The following is a 14,825-nucleotide window of genomic DNA, read 5'->3' as shown; positions in this document are numbered from 1 at the left end:
AACTGAAAGCTAATTGACACCATGCCTCTAAAACCCAGTGTCTGCATCGTGTTGGCCAGCAACATGTCCCCACAATGTGGAAATGTCCTCATGTTACAGGTTAAAAGTCAAACATTGTCCACGTAAACATATAAAGACAAGTACACACACACACACATGCACAAACACACACACAAGCCTTGATCGGATGGAGAACTGGCAACACACTTCCTAGTCTGTGCAGGAATGACAGCAAATTCTCAGCTTGAATTCTTGTCCCGGCCCGTTCCTGACAGAAACATTCCTTTGCCTCGGACTAGTTACTTGAAGTGGAGGATTTCTCTTCACAATAACTGTTACTTTTGTTGAGAAATTTTTTTGCGCAGATCTTTTAAACATGACATGACTTACTCAGGGCAACCCTTTAAACCCTTTTGTTGCCAGTTGTTGCTTCACAGTGATCTACTGGTTAAATATGCATGGCTGGCTCTTACGTTAATCGTCTTCTTGGCTTTCATAATCTGTCGGGTAGCTTTAACTTTCATCTTTTAATCATAAATCAAAATCCCATTTGATGATTCAAACCACATTTTAACTTTTCTTTCTCTTCTGATTCAGAATCACAACAACAGCAGCCTGCATGATGGATCTGAGGCGATACCCTCTGGATGAACAGAACTGCACCCTGGAAATTGAGAGTTGTACGTTTCAGCCTCATATCTTCTGCTCAGTGAAGAAATACAGCAGAGGGTCTCACTTCCCCATCACTTAAAATTACGAGCAGCGTGGAATCCTCATAAAGAAGTTTTTACACTCTTCATCTCATGCACAAAACTGCACATACTGCTGAATGGCTGTGGATTTATTCACTTGTCATATCTCAGCATATTTGCTCACTGCACAATCTTCAGTTGAAATTACTTTGTCCACACAGACTGGATTTAAGCAGTTAGTCATTTCTTTAGCAGAGCACGCTAATAATCGGCCCAACGTCATCAGTCATGGTGACACGTTTGGCCATCTGAGCTGCCAGAAACATATTGACAGGTATACATCCATGCATGCCTGGAGTCACCCAAACTGCCACATGCATCTCACCTGCATCCGTCAGCTGATTCATAACACTTACTTGAAATCGTAAGATAAATGAGTCCTTCTACCAAACTGTGTTGGTTGCATGTTCGGTACTTTCTTCTCTCAGAAGAATCTCACCTCCTGGCTGATTTTCTCATAGATGGTTACACAACAGATGATATAGAGTTCTACTGGAAAGGAGGGGACAGTGCTGTGACCGGGGTGACTCGGATCGAGCTTCCTCAGTTCTCCATAGTTGACTACAAACTGGTCTCCAGGAACGTGGTTTTTTCCACAGGCAAGTAAAAGAAAGCCCCAGTTGTCTAAATTCATCATTATTGATATTACTTTAATACCCGTTTTAAAACAGTCGAAAGTTTAATAGTTAATCTTTTTCACTTTAGGAAATTTTATCAAGAGTGCTACACCTGCTGCATAAGGAATAAACAAATATGGAACAAACTGATTATAGTCTTCCAGACAAAAATATAATGCACCCAACATTCATTTTTATAGTCACAGCAGTCCTGAAAAATGTGCTCGCTATAGTCAGTGATAAAAGCCAGAAGTAGAGAGAGAGAGAGAGAGAGAGAGAGAGCGGGAGAGAGGGAGAGAGAGAGGGAGAGAGAGAGAGAGACAGCGGGAGAGAGGGAGAGAGAGAGAGAGAGAGAGAGAGAGAGAGAGAGAGAGCGGGAGAGAGGGAGAGAGAGAGAGCGGGAGAGAGAGAGGGAGAGAGAGAGAGAGAGAGAGAGAGAGAGAGAGAGAGAGAGTGAGAGAGAGGGAGAGAGAGAGAGCGGGAGAGAGGGAGAGAGAGAGGGAGAGAGAGAGAGAGAGAGGGAGAGAGAGAGAGAGAGAGAGAGAGAGGGAGAGAGAGAGAGAGAGAGAGAGAGAGAGAGAGAGACATGCTTGAGCTGAGATAATTTTGTAACTCTGCAGCATTTTACTGCATGCTGGGGATTGAAAAGCCACAATAATAATAAATGTTTGATAAAATGTATGCTTTGTATATCAGGAATTCCCTTTACTGTCATTTTGTAAAATTTGGGGAAACAGATAGGAAATATTCCTAGATAATTTTTAAATTAATACTATGGATTAAATCTGATTTTATGGCTTTTAGATATTTTTTGAATTTGGTATGCCGTGCTGCTTCTTCCTTTTGTAAGGTTTTTATTTTGTTTTAACTCATGAACACCATAAATATGTAGAACCCCCAATATTTAAATGTTTTCCTCACATAAGCAGAATTTTCCTAATTACCAGATCTCGTCTGAAATAAAGTGACAACAAAAAGCAAACACCCGTCTGCTGATGAATAAATAAATCTGTGCAGTTATGAGTTCATCTGGCAGAATCTACACAATGAGCTATTTTGTAAATACAAGAAAAAGGAGGTTTTTCAGATGAATTATTAATACAATGTAGGATAATTACTGTTCTCTCAGGGGGTAAAAATGCTCACTATGCACCCTCTGTGCTCAATGCAATCTCACAACTATCTACAGGAACTTTTAACACGTTGTTTTATTTTTTTATTATGAATTGAGTTGTTTCAGTTAACTCTAACTTTTATCTAATCTTTGTCAAGTCAAACTTTTTAAAAATCAGACTTATAAATAGATAGATCACATCACCAGGACCCTCTTTAAGGACGGTCAGCTGACTTTTCTTCATGCTTGACCCTGAAGGTGCCTATCCTCGATTGTCTCTGAGCTTCAAGCTGAAACGAAACATCGGATACTTCATCCTGCAGACGTACATGCCCTCAATCCTCATCACCATCTTATCCTGGGTGTCGTTCTGGATAAATTATGACGCCTCAGCTGCCAGAGTTGCATTAGGTAAGATATTTTCATGCAGTTAAAGAATAAAGATCAGTTGATACAGAAATAACAAATCACACATTTTTATGCAATCATGTGATTTGTTTTATAATGCATTTGGGTAAAACTCAAAAATTAGAAAAGTATTCAAAAGTTTAGCTATTTCAGTAATTCAACTTAAAAGGTGAAATTAATAAATGAAATAGGCCTATTCCTTATAAAGACAGATATTTTAAACCTTTATTTGTTGTAATTGTGATGATTCTGGCTTACAGCTTATGAAATCGTCAAATTCAAAATGTCAGACAATTAGAATATCGTAAAAGGTTCAATATTTTAGACTCAAAATGCTCAGTTCTTGAGCCTTTAGATGGTCTCTCAGTTTAAGTTCAAATGCTGAAATACTGGGCACGAATAATGTACTCTAGCCCTCTGATGCATGAATTATGAGATCTTCAACCATGATTTTTTAAACAATTTTTTTCATCCATCTTTACGTGTGAATGAAACAAATTTCAACAAATATTTTTTGTAACATTTTGTTAATCTACAAATAATTTATTACATGTCCATCTCAGTGGACAGCGTGCATTCTGAACATGAAATATGGTGGCTTGACTTACTGAAGTCCAAATGGAGGGGCTCACATGCAATAAAGTCTTCATCAGCTGTGCTTAATAGCAAAAATAAAGAAATAACAAATTTGAGTACCTGTCCACTGTAGTGACCGTTATGCATCAAAGGGCTAGAGAGGATTCTGGGGTTCTGGAGAGGAGTGTCCGGCGGATTGTCGAACCTCGGATTCAGGAGGGGCAATGTGGTTTTCACCTGGCCGTGGAACATTGGACCAGCTCTATACCCTTAGGGGGGTCCTGGAGGGTGCGTGAATGAATCTACATGTGTTTTGTGGATTTGGGGAAAGTGTTCAAGGCGTTAAGTGATCACATGATCATAAGTGTAGTATTTCCTTATCATAATGAGTGAATTGTTTTTATTTTCTTCCAGGGATCACTACTGTGCTCACCATGACAACCATCAACACTCATTTGAGGGAGACACTACCCAAGATCCCCTATGTCAAAGCTATAGACATGTACCTGATGGGCTGCTTTGTCTTCGTTTTCCTGGCTCTGCTGGAATATGCATTTGTCAACTACATCTTCTTTGGACGGGGTCCTCAGATGCAGAAGAAACTGTCCGAGAAGGCGCTGAAGGCGAATAACGAGCGCAATCGATTCGACAGACCCAAGGTGAGACCAACCCTGAGAGATGTGTTTAAGAGTAGAAAGACGTAGTATTAGTTCACAAATGATTCACAGTTTTTTCACTGATTATTTTTCCTGTTTAAAATGCTAATCAAAGTTTTACTTTAAAGTATTTTCTGATTAAGATTTTATTGATTTGTCATTATAGTGCAGATCAGATGACAGCATAATGATTGGACAAGCAGATGAACATGGTCCAACAGATCAGACTGAGGAGGGTTCATAAAGAACATTTAAATTATATTTACAATGACAGTCTTTTTATAAAGGACACAATCTTTGTTAAATGCTCTTTAAAACTTGTAACTTGGAGCTATACACACTAGATTACACACTAGATTACCAAACGTATTCAGACACCAATAATTGTAGGTGTTCCAGTAGAGACAAGGGTGAGTGAGTTTCATGTTGAGGACCTGCAGCTGTTACCACTCAGTGACCCAGTGCTAGAGGGTCTGCCCTGCGAGTGTAGATCAGGGTTCAAATCCTGGTTGGGTCATACCAAAGAATTTAGCAAAATGGGACTCAGTGCCTCCCTTCTTTAAGGGGTTGGATCGGGGGCTTAAACCACTAAATGGTTCCCGAGCACGACTGTTTCTGCAGCTAGCCTGTATCCAAAACAAGCCAAGGATCCCCGGCCCAAGCCCAACTCCTATAAAAGTCATTCAACTATGTACAGATACACGGAGTTATACCTTTTATTAAGAGCTTTGAACATACAATGAGCTATGTTACTTGGATTTTATAATTGAAATGGTAACCTGAGACAAAATTGTGGGAACCCCCTTGAAAGGTTGTGGGCCTTTGGCTGAGAACCAATGCTGTAATGGTTTTATGGTTTAAATGAGTATTTTCCAGGAAAATAAAAATGGTCATTTTTAAAAAGTGTAATAAGAATAGGGTGTTGATGGGAATTTAACGTGTTTTAATTGTACAGTATGTGATGTTTTTTGTTGGATATATAAAAACTACATACATGTGGATTAGACTGTCATCAGTTGATTATTGAAATGAGTTACAAAATGAAGGTACATTGTTATCTAACTGCTGCCAACAGTGACTCCGATTTCCTCTTTCCACCGCACATGAAAGTGTCGCGAAACGGATGCAAAACTTAGTGCAACGCAATTAGCCGTCGTTGAGTTCCTTTCCACCAGCAGCAACGCGTAACGCGCCCCAGAAGCGAGGGCTTGCTATCATTAAATTACGAGTGTATTTTTTATGCACTACGTTTCCAAAACATGTCAAACTTTGCAGACAGGAAGTCAAACGCAAAAGCAGTGTAAAACATCCAGAAACTTTTAAGATAAAAGTTGGATGCAAGTAAAGGTAATTTCCTGTTAAAACCCCCGTAGCCGATGCAAACAGAACATACATTAACCACAGACCTTTTTAATACGTGCAGCCATCTTTCTTCTTGCTTGTTGCTGCGCACTTCTGAAATCACATGTAGTGTGATTTTGTGACATCACAGGACTAGCTCTGTGGAATGCTTTTGCCCCCATTTCACATCAGATGTGCTCCCCGTGGGAATTGACTCGCGGGTAAAACGCCGCTATTACATTACATGACCGCTTTCGTGGCCGGTGAAAAGAAGGGGTGAGTCTTTAATGTTATAATTTCTTTGACTTCTTAATGTGAGGTTCAGTGAGAACCTCAGCTGCTACCTGACCCAAACTCAGACCAATGACTGTGTGTTTGTCTTTCCCATGGCTAGTCCATCCTGGAGGGAATCAATTTCAAGTCCTCATCTCTTAAACAGTCCAATCAGGGTCGCCGTCACTCACAGCGGGTGAGTGTCTGTCACTGCCTCCTGTGTCTCGTCTGTGAACCCGCTACTGAAACTTTGCAACAGCTGCCGTGTAAATTTTGGTCTTATCACAACTTCTCTGCCATCACTAGCTCCATTATTACTGTTAACACTGTATGCATGTGCAGGCGCGTTGCAAGCTTTTCAAAAGTGTGGGGGATGTTGTCTGTGCCTAAAATAGGTTCATGTTATTCATCTTGTTAGTTTAATTTCCATAATAGCGGAGCAGGTGCGAATTTTAGATGCGTCACGCATGTCTCCGTTTTAAACATGTTTAAACTGTTCAGAATACAAATCCAGGCTCTGTCTCGTTAGATTGGTGTAACTAAAGTTTGTACTGAATGAAACTTTACATTAAACCATGTTGAAAAGAAAAGGATCCGATTAAATCACGTTTCCCCCCCCATTTACAGTCAGTACAGCGCAGTGCGCATGGCTCTGGGGTTAATCACGTTTAGTTGTTTCTCTTTGCAACAATCTTCACAAGAAGGCAAAACAGTTAAATGGCAGGTTACAGATATTTCCATTTGACTTTTATTTTGACGGATAAACTCAAGGATGTTGGTTGTTTTGAAAGAATTACCCCGACGCACACTGACGCACACACAGATGAGCTGACATTTTAATCGTTATGCACATCGCGGAGGTAACTAAATCAATCAGGAAATGATTCCCATCAGAACATACTGGACACTGTGTTCAGCGCGGCTCGGCGCGCCCACGGTGGACAGTGGGCTGAAGATCTGTAGAGGGGTTCGCAGCGCAGTGCAGAACCACGGCGATGCGGTAAGATTTCCTCCCACTGAAGCGGTCTGGAAAGCCGGTCTCTCTGAGGGATGTGTCACTTGGAAAAATGTTCTCTGATTATGAAACTTTGGCTGAACAGCGCTCGTTCCCGACTCTAATATGGAGACGCATGACGCATCCAGTCTGAGGCAGAATAGCCTCTTCAGCTCAGAAAGCACCTGTAGAGACATTTGGTCACGCACAAAGTTTATGTGGAGCAGAAGCGGTCGGGCCACGGCAGGTGAAACGTTCCTAGCCTACATGAAGTGGAACGGTTTAATTGTGTAAAACACACACACACACACACACACACTAACACAAACGCTCACACACCAATTAAAATAATGGTGATAGCGTGGACTAGAAGACAGGTGATGGTATACTTGGTAAAATAGCCACGGGTTTACGTTTAAAACAGACATCCGAATGCTCCCAAACATTCACACACACAGTCCACTGACTTAAACACAAGGTTGGGAGCCAAGAGGTAACCAGCACTCAGGTCCCTCGTCTGTTAAAAACCTCTAAAAGCTCTTAAGCTTCTCTAAGCTTAAAGAACTAAAACCCATTTAAAAGCCATTAAAACACCAATAAATGGAGCACATGAGAGAACTGGCACAGATGCAGTCTCCCCCTTCCTCCTGGCAGCTCTCCCTTTTCTGCTGCTCAGGAGGTGATCAGCCCAAGTGAGTGCAGCTGTGCAGGTAGGAGGAGGAGGAAATGCACTGATTGTCCTCTGCAGCGTCTGATTTCTGAGGTAAACAGCAACAGCTGTAACATGAATCGACAGGCGCAGGACCCCAAGCTGACCAGAAGAAAACATGTCGTCAAATATGGCGTCCCCCAAAGATGTGTGCTTTAGACTCTATCTTTGTGGATCTATGGTATGAAGCTGCCAATAGTTTTCAATGACTGGACATAATTTCCAATGGATATTTCCAGAGATTAACTATAAAAACTACAGATTGTCTCTTAAGTATTGCATGCCTCTAAAAAATAAAGATTCACCAGTTTCTGTCTTGTCATGCCATCATTGTTAAACGCATCCAGTCCAACCTTGAGCTGATTTGTAAGTGTGAGTAAAAGTTATCAGACTTTTAGACAGAAAATCTGCTTTTGAAGGTTCCTTTCTGTTTCACGCTGTAATTTGTCAGCCTACGGGTAGAGGTCAGCCCGGGAGCCCTGACGTATGCTTTGCGTGTGTCATTAATCACTGAGGCCTCAGCCCACATTCCATTTTTAACGTCACTGCTGTGTGTTATTCCCAGGTCGACTCCCACGGGAATGTTTTGCTGACAACCTTGGAGATCCACAACGAGGTGGGAGGTAATGAAATCACAACCACCCTGAGCGATACCCACAACTCCACCTCCATTGTGTTTGACAGCTCGGGGGTTCAGTACAGAAAGCCAAGCGTGCCACATGAATCGGGTCGCCTCAGCCTGGACAGGAACGCATATCTGAAGAAGACTCGTCTGCGGAGACGATCGTCTCAGCTTAAAATCAAAATCCCTGACCTGACCGATGTGAACGCCATTGACAGATGGTCTCGGATTATATTCCCCTCTGCCTTCTCCCTTTTCAACCTTATCTACTGGCTTTATTACGTCAATTAACACACCGTGCTTTTTAATCCCATATTCGTCTCATTCTAGGATGGGAGGAGACAAATTGATGTGACTCACCTGACGTGGTTAAACCCTGAAGATTTTAATTTTATCATAACTGACTTTGTTGAACACCCCGGACAGTCAGATGGGTTTGCTCACATGACTTGTGTTTTATAAAAGTTTGCATGTACAGACAGTAAGTCTCTCCTCCGACCTCTGTGAACGGCTGGGACAATGTCTTCGACAGTTTACACTGCTTTGGATCCATCACTGCATCTGCCCACATACTGACATGTGCTCATGCTGGTTTATACATACGGACTAAACTCTGTCTTAATATTCCGATTATGTTTCCCCAGCTATGAAAGATTTAAGGAGGAATTCTTAAATGTGTTACTCGTTAGGTGAGATGGTAGATGCCACTCTTCAGTCTGACTCAACATGGCAGCCCGCAGCTTGCTAGCAAAGCTTAGCTTAGCATGAACACAGAAAATGTGAGAACAGAATTAAAGGAAGTAAGAGTTGTCTCCTGGGTTTTGTCAGGAACAAAAACAGACTTCAATCCTTACTTTAAAATGAAATGACTAATATTGTTCTGGAAGGAGAGGGCCATGGATTAAACACCAGCACCCTTGGTCTCTGCCATTACTGAAATGAATTTGTTTATTAGCCGCAAAAGGACTGACGTCTTTTGTTTACTTATTGATTTCTTATCCTAAAGCAGGGGCGGATTTAGGACTGAAGAAGATCCGGGGCTTAACACACACACATGTGCGCGCGCACACACACACGTGACACGCACTAGTCAACATCATATATGTCTTGTACCACATCATTTTAATCTGAAGCTACATATTAAGCATTTTCAGGGCAGAGTATAGTTCCTGTTAGTGTTTAGTGTGAGATGATAGTAAATATTCCCTTTCTTTCTCCAACAACTTTACCTGATAGTAAGCTAACTTTAGGCTAACCAGCAGCACAACAACTATTTTCTAATAAGACTCACAAACCTGAGTCAGCACCAGTCTCATCAAAGCTGGGGTTCTGTCGCCGTACTTTTGGTCTAAAAAACGTCCTTATGTCCATCTTCACTCATGCGTTTCAGGCAGAGAGTGTAGAAGAAGCCGACTGCTGAAGGGCTTCTTCTTCAGTGGTGGAGGCTCAGGCAGGCTGGATACAAACTACTGCCAGCTGCTCCCTCTCTGTTGGACTTTGGTACTGCATGTTACTTCCACGATTTAGATCCAGGGCTTCTGCCCAAGTAGCCGGGCCTAACGCCGCCCCTGTCCTAAAGGAATATTTTGGCTGTTTTGAAGTTTCAGTAACAGTAAATATCTTAACTAATGTCAATAGTATTCTGAACAGACTCAGTTTGTAGAAATTGTGTTGATTAATGAATTAAAATCTATTGTGAGGGCTGCTTAGATCCCGATGCTTAACTTTGTCTTAAAACATCTCCAATCTCCAAAATATCGCAGTGGCTGCCAATTCATCCATCCAGCCATCCATTGTCGGAACCCGCTTTGACCACGTAGGGTAGCGGGGGGGCTGGTGCCCGTCTCCAACAGTCAATGGGCAATCAGGCGGGGTACACCCTGGACAGAGAGCCAGTCCATCGCAGCTGCCAATTCATATTACATGGTTATTTACAGGACATTTATGTGGTTGTTTACAAGTGTAAATATCATTTCCTCACCGACAAAGAATCATTTCTCATTTTACAAATGTTATTCTTTAATTTGTAATAGAAACTAAGGAAATAAAATACTAGTTTTACACTGAATCAGCCTCGCTGTGCGGAGCGTACTGTTTGACAACCGCAATGGTGCCCTCTATTGGCTGGTAGATGAAACCATAAACCCAGTGTTGTGCCTGTCAAAATAAATATTTGATTATTTTTTTCATTAAAATATAGCTTTTAAAAGAAATACTGCAGCTTAATTCTGCACACCTTTAAACACCCTATGTAGGTAATTGTCCAAGAATATATATCAGAACTAAGATGCGCTTTACCAAGGGTTGACCTTCTATTTAATGAGTTAAGCCAAAATACGTCTCCCAGAGTAATCCTGTAATGTTGAAATGACTGAAAGGTCAAAAAGGTTAATACAATTACATTTGCATAAGCTGTTATTAAGTTTGTATGACTGCGCTATTTTGAGATGGCAGCAATCCACTTATAAAATTAGCTCATTCAGACCATCCTGTCAAGATAACACTGTCACATTTTTACATGTTTAGGAACCAAAATACTGGAGATGACACCCAGAAACTCAAACAAACAAAACTTTAATAAATAAAATAGCTGGTAGAGCAGCACAAAATCTGAGTTGTAAAACTCAACATGGGACGCCCAGCCAATCAGAGTATCCAGTGTCTGCCCACTTCCATGGACGTAATTTTGGGGGGGACAGGGGGGACATGCCCCCCCCCCCCCCCCCCCACACACACACACACACACACACTTTTTCCAGTCAGGTTTTGACCCCTGCACTTTTTACCATCCAAAAACAATATTACGCTATATTAAATTCACACTGGTTGAGCTCTAGGACCAAGCAAAAAACAACCGTTTGTGTTGAAGCCTGTTTCCCATTAGAACATACTGTAAAGATCCCCCCCCCCCCCCCCCCCATGTCCCCTCCACTTCTAAAGTGAAAATTACGTCCATGCCCACTTCCATGAGTGTCCCGGTAATTTGAACAGTACCTACGCACAGTCAGGTCAGTTTTTACTCTGTTCCTCTGCCCTGGAAGATGTCAATCAATCAGATTTTATTCATGAAGCACTTTTCAAACAAAAGTGCGACTCAAAGTGCTTTACAGAATTAAAATGACCCCAAATTCCAACAATAGTTTAAAAGCATTAACAGTCTCACACACACACACGAACGCACGCGCGCGCACGCACACACACACACACACACACCCAATAACATCAGTAAAAATTATATTTTTATATTTTGCTGAGTTCAGACGAGCCAAGTAAGGTAGGCAAGGATATAAAGTGCTGAATTTACTTAACTTAAGTTCTGTTAGCTAATTCCACTAAACCTAGTTGCTTAAATGTAAAGAGTAACATCCATTGTTACATGTTATGGTAAAAGTAAATGTATATTACAAGGGAAGCTTGATATTGGCATTTTTACCCATATTACCCAGTAATGTCTGATACCAATACCGATACATGCTGCAATCCCCTCTCATAATAAAATGAAACATTTTAGGTTACTAACGTCACACGTCTATCATGAATGCTTAAATTTAGAAAATTTTCTGTGAAAAATGAAAAGTACTTCAATTTAAGTTAGTAACAGAAAAAGTGCCATGTTTATGACTATGCAGCTGAATCCCTTTCTCCCCAAGTGTGACGCTAAGGCGTGTTTATTAGTAATGCATTGTTTCTTATTCTGTATATTGCAGTTATTATTATAAAACATTAATAAAGATCTTCAGATAAGAAAAGCAAGGCTTGGGTGAAGACTTGTTTTTGTTTTAGTCGTTTGTTAGCCGTTTAGCTACACGTAAGCTACCTGCTGTGAGGACTGAGTATGTTCACTACACAGGGCAAATTTCTACTTCACAAGTTGTGCCAAATAAACTAAAATATCTCAAAATCATTACCTCAGATCTGTCACATTTTGAGGCATTTCGAGAAATAGAAGTATCTGAAGAGTTTGATATAATATGGTATAATATGTGTATGGTGTGTAAAGGTTGTCATTAAAAGACAAAACCATACCAAAATTTTCCCATTTAAATTTTTTTTTAATTTTAAAGGTATTAATGGTAGACCGATAATATCAAACATCCCAATGTGTTGCTCTACATTTAAACAATTAGGTTTAGTGGAACCAGTTGACATGACTTGGTTAAATAAATTCAGCGGCTTGTTTCTTACAGTGTGTATTGAAACACACAGGTGAAGAATGCTCCTGGTTCCTAAAGTTGTAAGGCACATGTGCCCCAGTGTGTTGCTGCTGCTGATACTTGTTTTTGTAAATAATCAGAAAACATCGTGTAAATAACTGCATTGTCAAATTACCATCTGTGTTAAGGTCGAAAGCTTTGAAGGAACAAACTCTTTCTACAAACCGAGTCCAGTCAGTAAACAACCACAGCACGTGAGATCATTTTCTTTTTGTTTTAAACACAAGAGCTTATTGTTCATCTCTTGCCTCTGATGACCTAACATCCGCCCATGTTAGAGGATACAGAACTAATCCAGCAAAACCGTTCTAACACAACGGCAGAGTACGAGGGAGGGAGTGTGCACCGTGGAGTTAAGAAGCAGAGATGGTGTCATGCCTCTACGGGCGTTTGGACCTCCTGGGACAGGAAACACCCACAACATTCTAAATAAAATCAAGTTTTTAAAAGTTGTGTAAGGATCTTTGATTAAGTACAGCATTTTCATATTTGTGATGAAAATTAAGTGAATGCTGATTTATTAGTTTTAATGTTTAAACTCTGAGACATCTTGTGGTTTCCTGTTGTGATGCTAAGCTAAGCTGTTAGTCACCTGCAACAACACATAAAGATGGTATCTTTAATCCCACAGCCACATACGAGTATTGCCTACAAAAAAATCTCTCTTTACTCATAATATAATTAATTTTAGGTCAACAGTATTTAATGGCGTTTAAACCAAACTTTAAAACCACCTGCTTAGTTTTGACTATGTCATCTTTTAAGTTTTGTGTAAAGGCGTAATCACTACATGTAACTTGATATAACATTATTTTGGGGTCACGTTTCTGCTCAGATTTCTTGACTTTCCCTGCATTTGTTGTACATACTTGTTGCACATTAATTACTCGGCTATGTTGTCATCATTGTTATTTTCAGTGATTTCTGGCCTTGCTGTTTTGTTTTGTTAGTCTTTACACAAAATTACGATTTCCTATTTGTGACTGAAAATATAAAACGTAAAACACAGCATCTGAGTGTTTCTGTTCTTTTCCTGGAGATGCAGCACAGGCAGTTCTCTGAGGCGAAGAAGTGGAGATTTTACAGCATATAAAGAAAAAAACTGCTGGCAGACACAGCTTGCAACGCACCATCTGCACTGCTTGTCTGAGCTATTAGCAGCGCGTAGGAGTGACACCACCTGTCAGAAGACCACAAAACTCAGCAACACGAGTAAGCTGCTGCCTTATGGAGCCTCTATGTCTATATGAAATTAAACAGTAACAAAAAAATTCATAATTATTTACTGTATACTCCCTTTAAGAGTATGTATATTGTGCTTTACTATCACGGCTCTACAGTTGGGTGTCATGTTCTCTGTCCTGTCTCCCCTGCTCCTTCCATGTCCTCCCCTTCATGTCTCCTCTCCTAGCTGTTTCATTCAGATTCCCCGGGCTCTAGTTTTGTTATCCAGTGTCTGTATTAGGTATCTCCACTTTAAGCACCTTAAGTACCTGGGTGTTCACCTCAACAGTAAACTAAACTGTTCCCACAACACAGATGCTCAGTATAAGAAGGGCCAAAGCCGCTTCCACCTCCTGAAGAGGCTGAGGTCCTTTGGCGTTCATTTCCATCTGCTAAAATCCTTTTATCACTCTATTGTCCGCTTTGTCACTAATTCTGCTGTGGTCTGTTGGGATGCAGCCAGCTCTGACTGAGACAGAAAGAGACTGAACAAGCTAGTAAAAAAAAAACTAGCTTTGTTTTGAGCTGCCCACCGAATTTTGTTAATGACATGTGAAAGGAGGATGTTAGTGAAGCTGACCTCCATCTTAAAAATCCCCTCCCACCCATTGCTTTCCACTGTGGAGACCATGGACAGCTCCTTCAGAGGCAGACTGAGACATCTCAGATGTAAAACAGAATGCTGTTGAGGGTAATTTATTCCCGCTGCAGTAAGAGTGGGTTAGGCACCAGTACCAGTTAAACTAGTACTGACATTACCCCTTTTCACGCTAACATCAGTGCTATATTCAGTACCTGTGCAATACCTGGATGTCCATTTTTACGTCTATGTCCTTTCAAATGTTTCTTCTTAGAATTGTTTCAATTGCTGAAGGTTACAGCAGTAGCTCAGGGAATAGAATAGGTTGTCCAGTAATTGGAGGGCAGCAGCTTCAGTCCTTGCTACTACCAGAGAAACCCATCTTGCCTGCTGGTGGTGGTCAGAAGGACTGGTGGCGCCACTGTATGGCAGACTCACCTCTGTCCGTGCACCCCAGGGCAGCTGTGGCTACACTGTAGCTCATCCCCACCAGCGTGTGAATGACTGATTGTGGGGTTGGGATTGGGGGGTTGTAGAACCCTAAGAAAGCGCTATAGAAATACACGCCATTTACCATAATAGCCTACTGCCTGTGTATATTTACCTAAACACATTGCAAAACACCAACAGGAAACTGTTATGTGTATGTGCTGCCTTAACGAGTGAATTTCCCCACTGTGGATTTAAAAGCCTTTTCGATTCTATGATAGGAATCTGCCGTTCCACCACATCCCAGAGGTTCTGG

At 41.1% G+C, this 14,825-nt stretch overlaps 1 protein-coding gene across 5 annotated transcripts in view; it reads left to right on the top strand.

Moving 5' to 3' along the window:
• Window positions 1–13,279, top strand: part of gabrb3 (gamma-aminobutyric acid type A receptor subunit beta3) — a 62,786-nt gene extending 49,507 nt beyond the window's left edge. For 2 of the 5 annotated variants that reach the window (XM_070545456.1, XM_070545458.1), the window contains 6 exons: window positions 598–680; window positions 1,214–1,351; window positions 2,742–2,894; window positions 3,882–4,126; window positions 5,859–5,933; window positions 8,006–13,279. In XM_070545456.1, the coding sequence (XP_070401557.1) occupies window positions 598–680; window positions 1,214–1,351; window positions 2,742–2,894; window positions 3,882–4,126; window positions 5,859–5,933; window positions 8,006–8,353 (1,042 nt within the window). In that variant the 3' untranslated portion in view covers window positions 8,354–13,279. The remainder of the gene's footprint in view (window positions 1–597; window positions 681–1,213; window positions 1,352–2,741; window positions 2,895–3,881; window positions 4,127–5,858; window positions 5,934–8,005) is intronic. The other 3 variants (XM_070545457.1, XM_070545459.1, XM_070545460.1) reach the window with 2 other exon arrangements.
• Window positions 13,280–14,825: the final 1,546 nt, after the last annotated feature.

This window comes from Nothobranchius furzeri, chromosome 16 (genome assembly GCF_043380555.1).
Source record: "Nothobranchius furzeri strain GRZ-AD chromosome 16, NfurGRZ-RIMD1, whole genome shotgun sequence".
Taxonomy (NCBI): Eukaryota; Metazoa; Chordata; class Actinopteri; order Cyprinodontiformes; family Nothobranchiidae; genus Nothobranchius; species Nothobranchius furzeri.
This window is presented reverse-complemented; position numbering and strand designations above follow the sequence as displayed.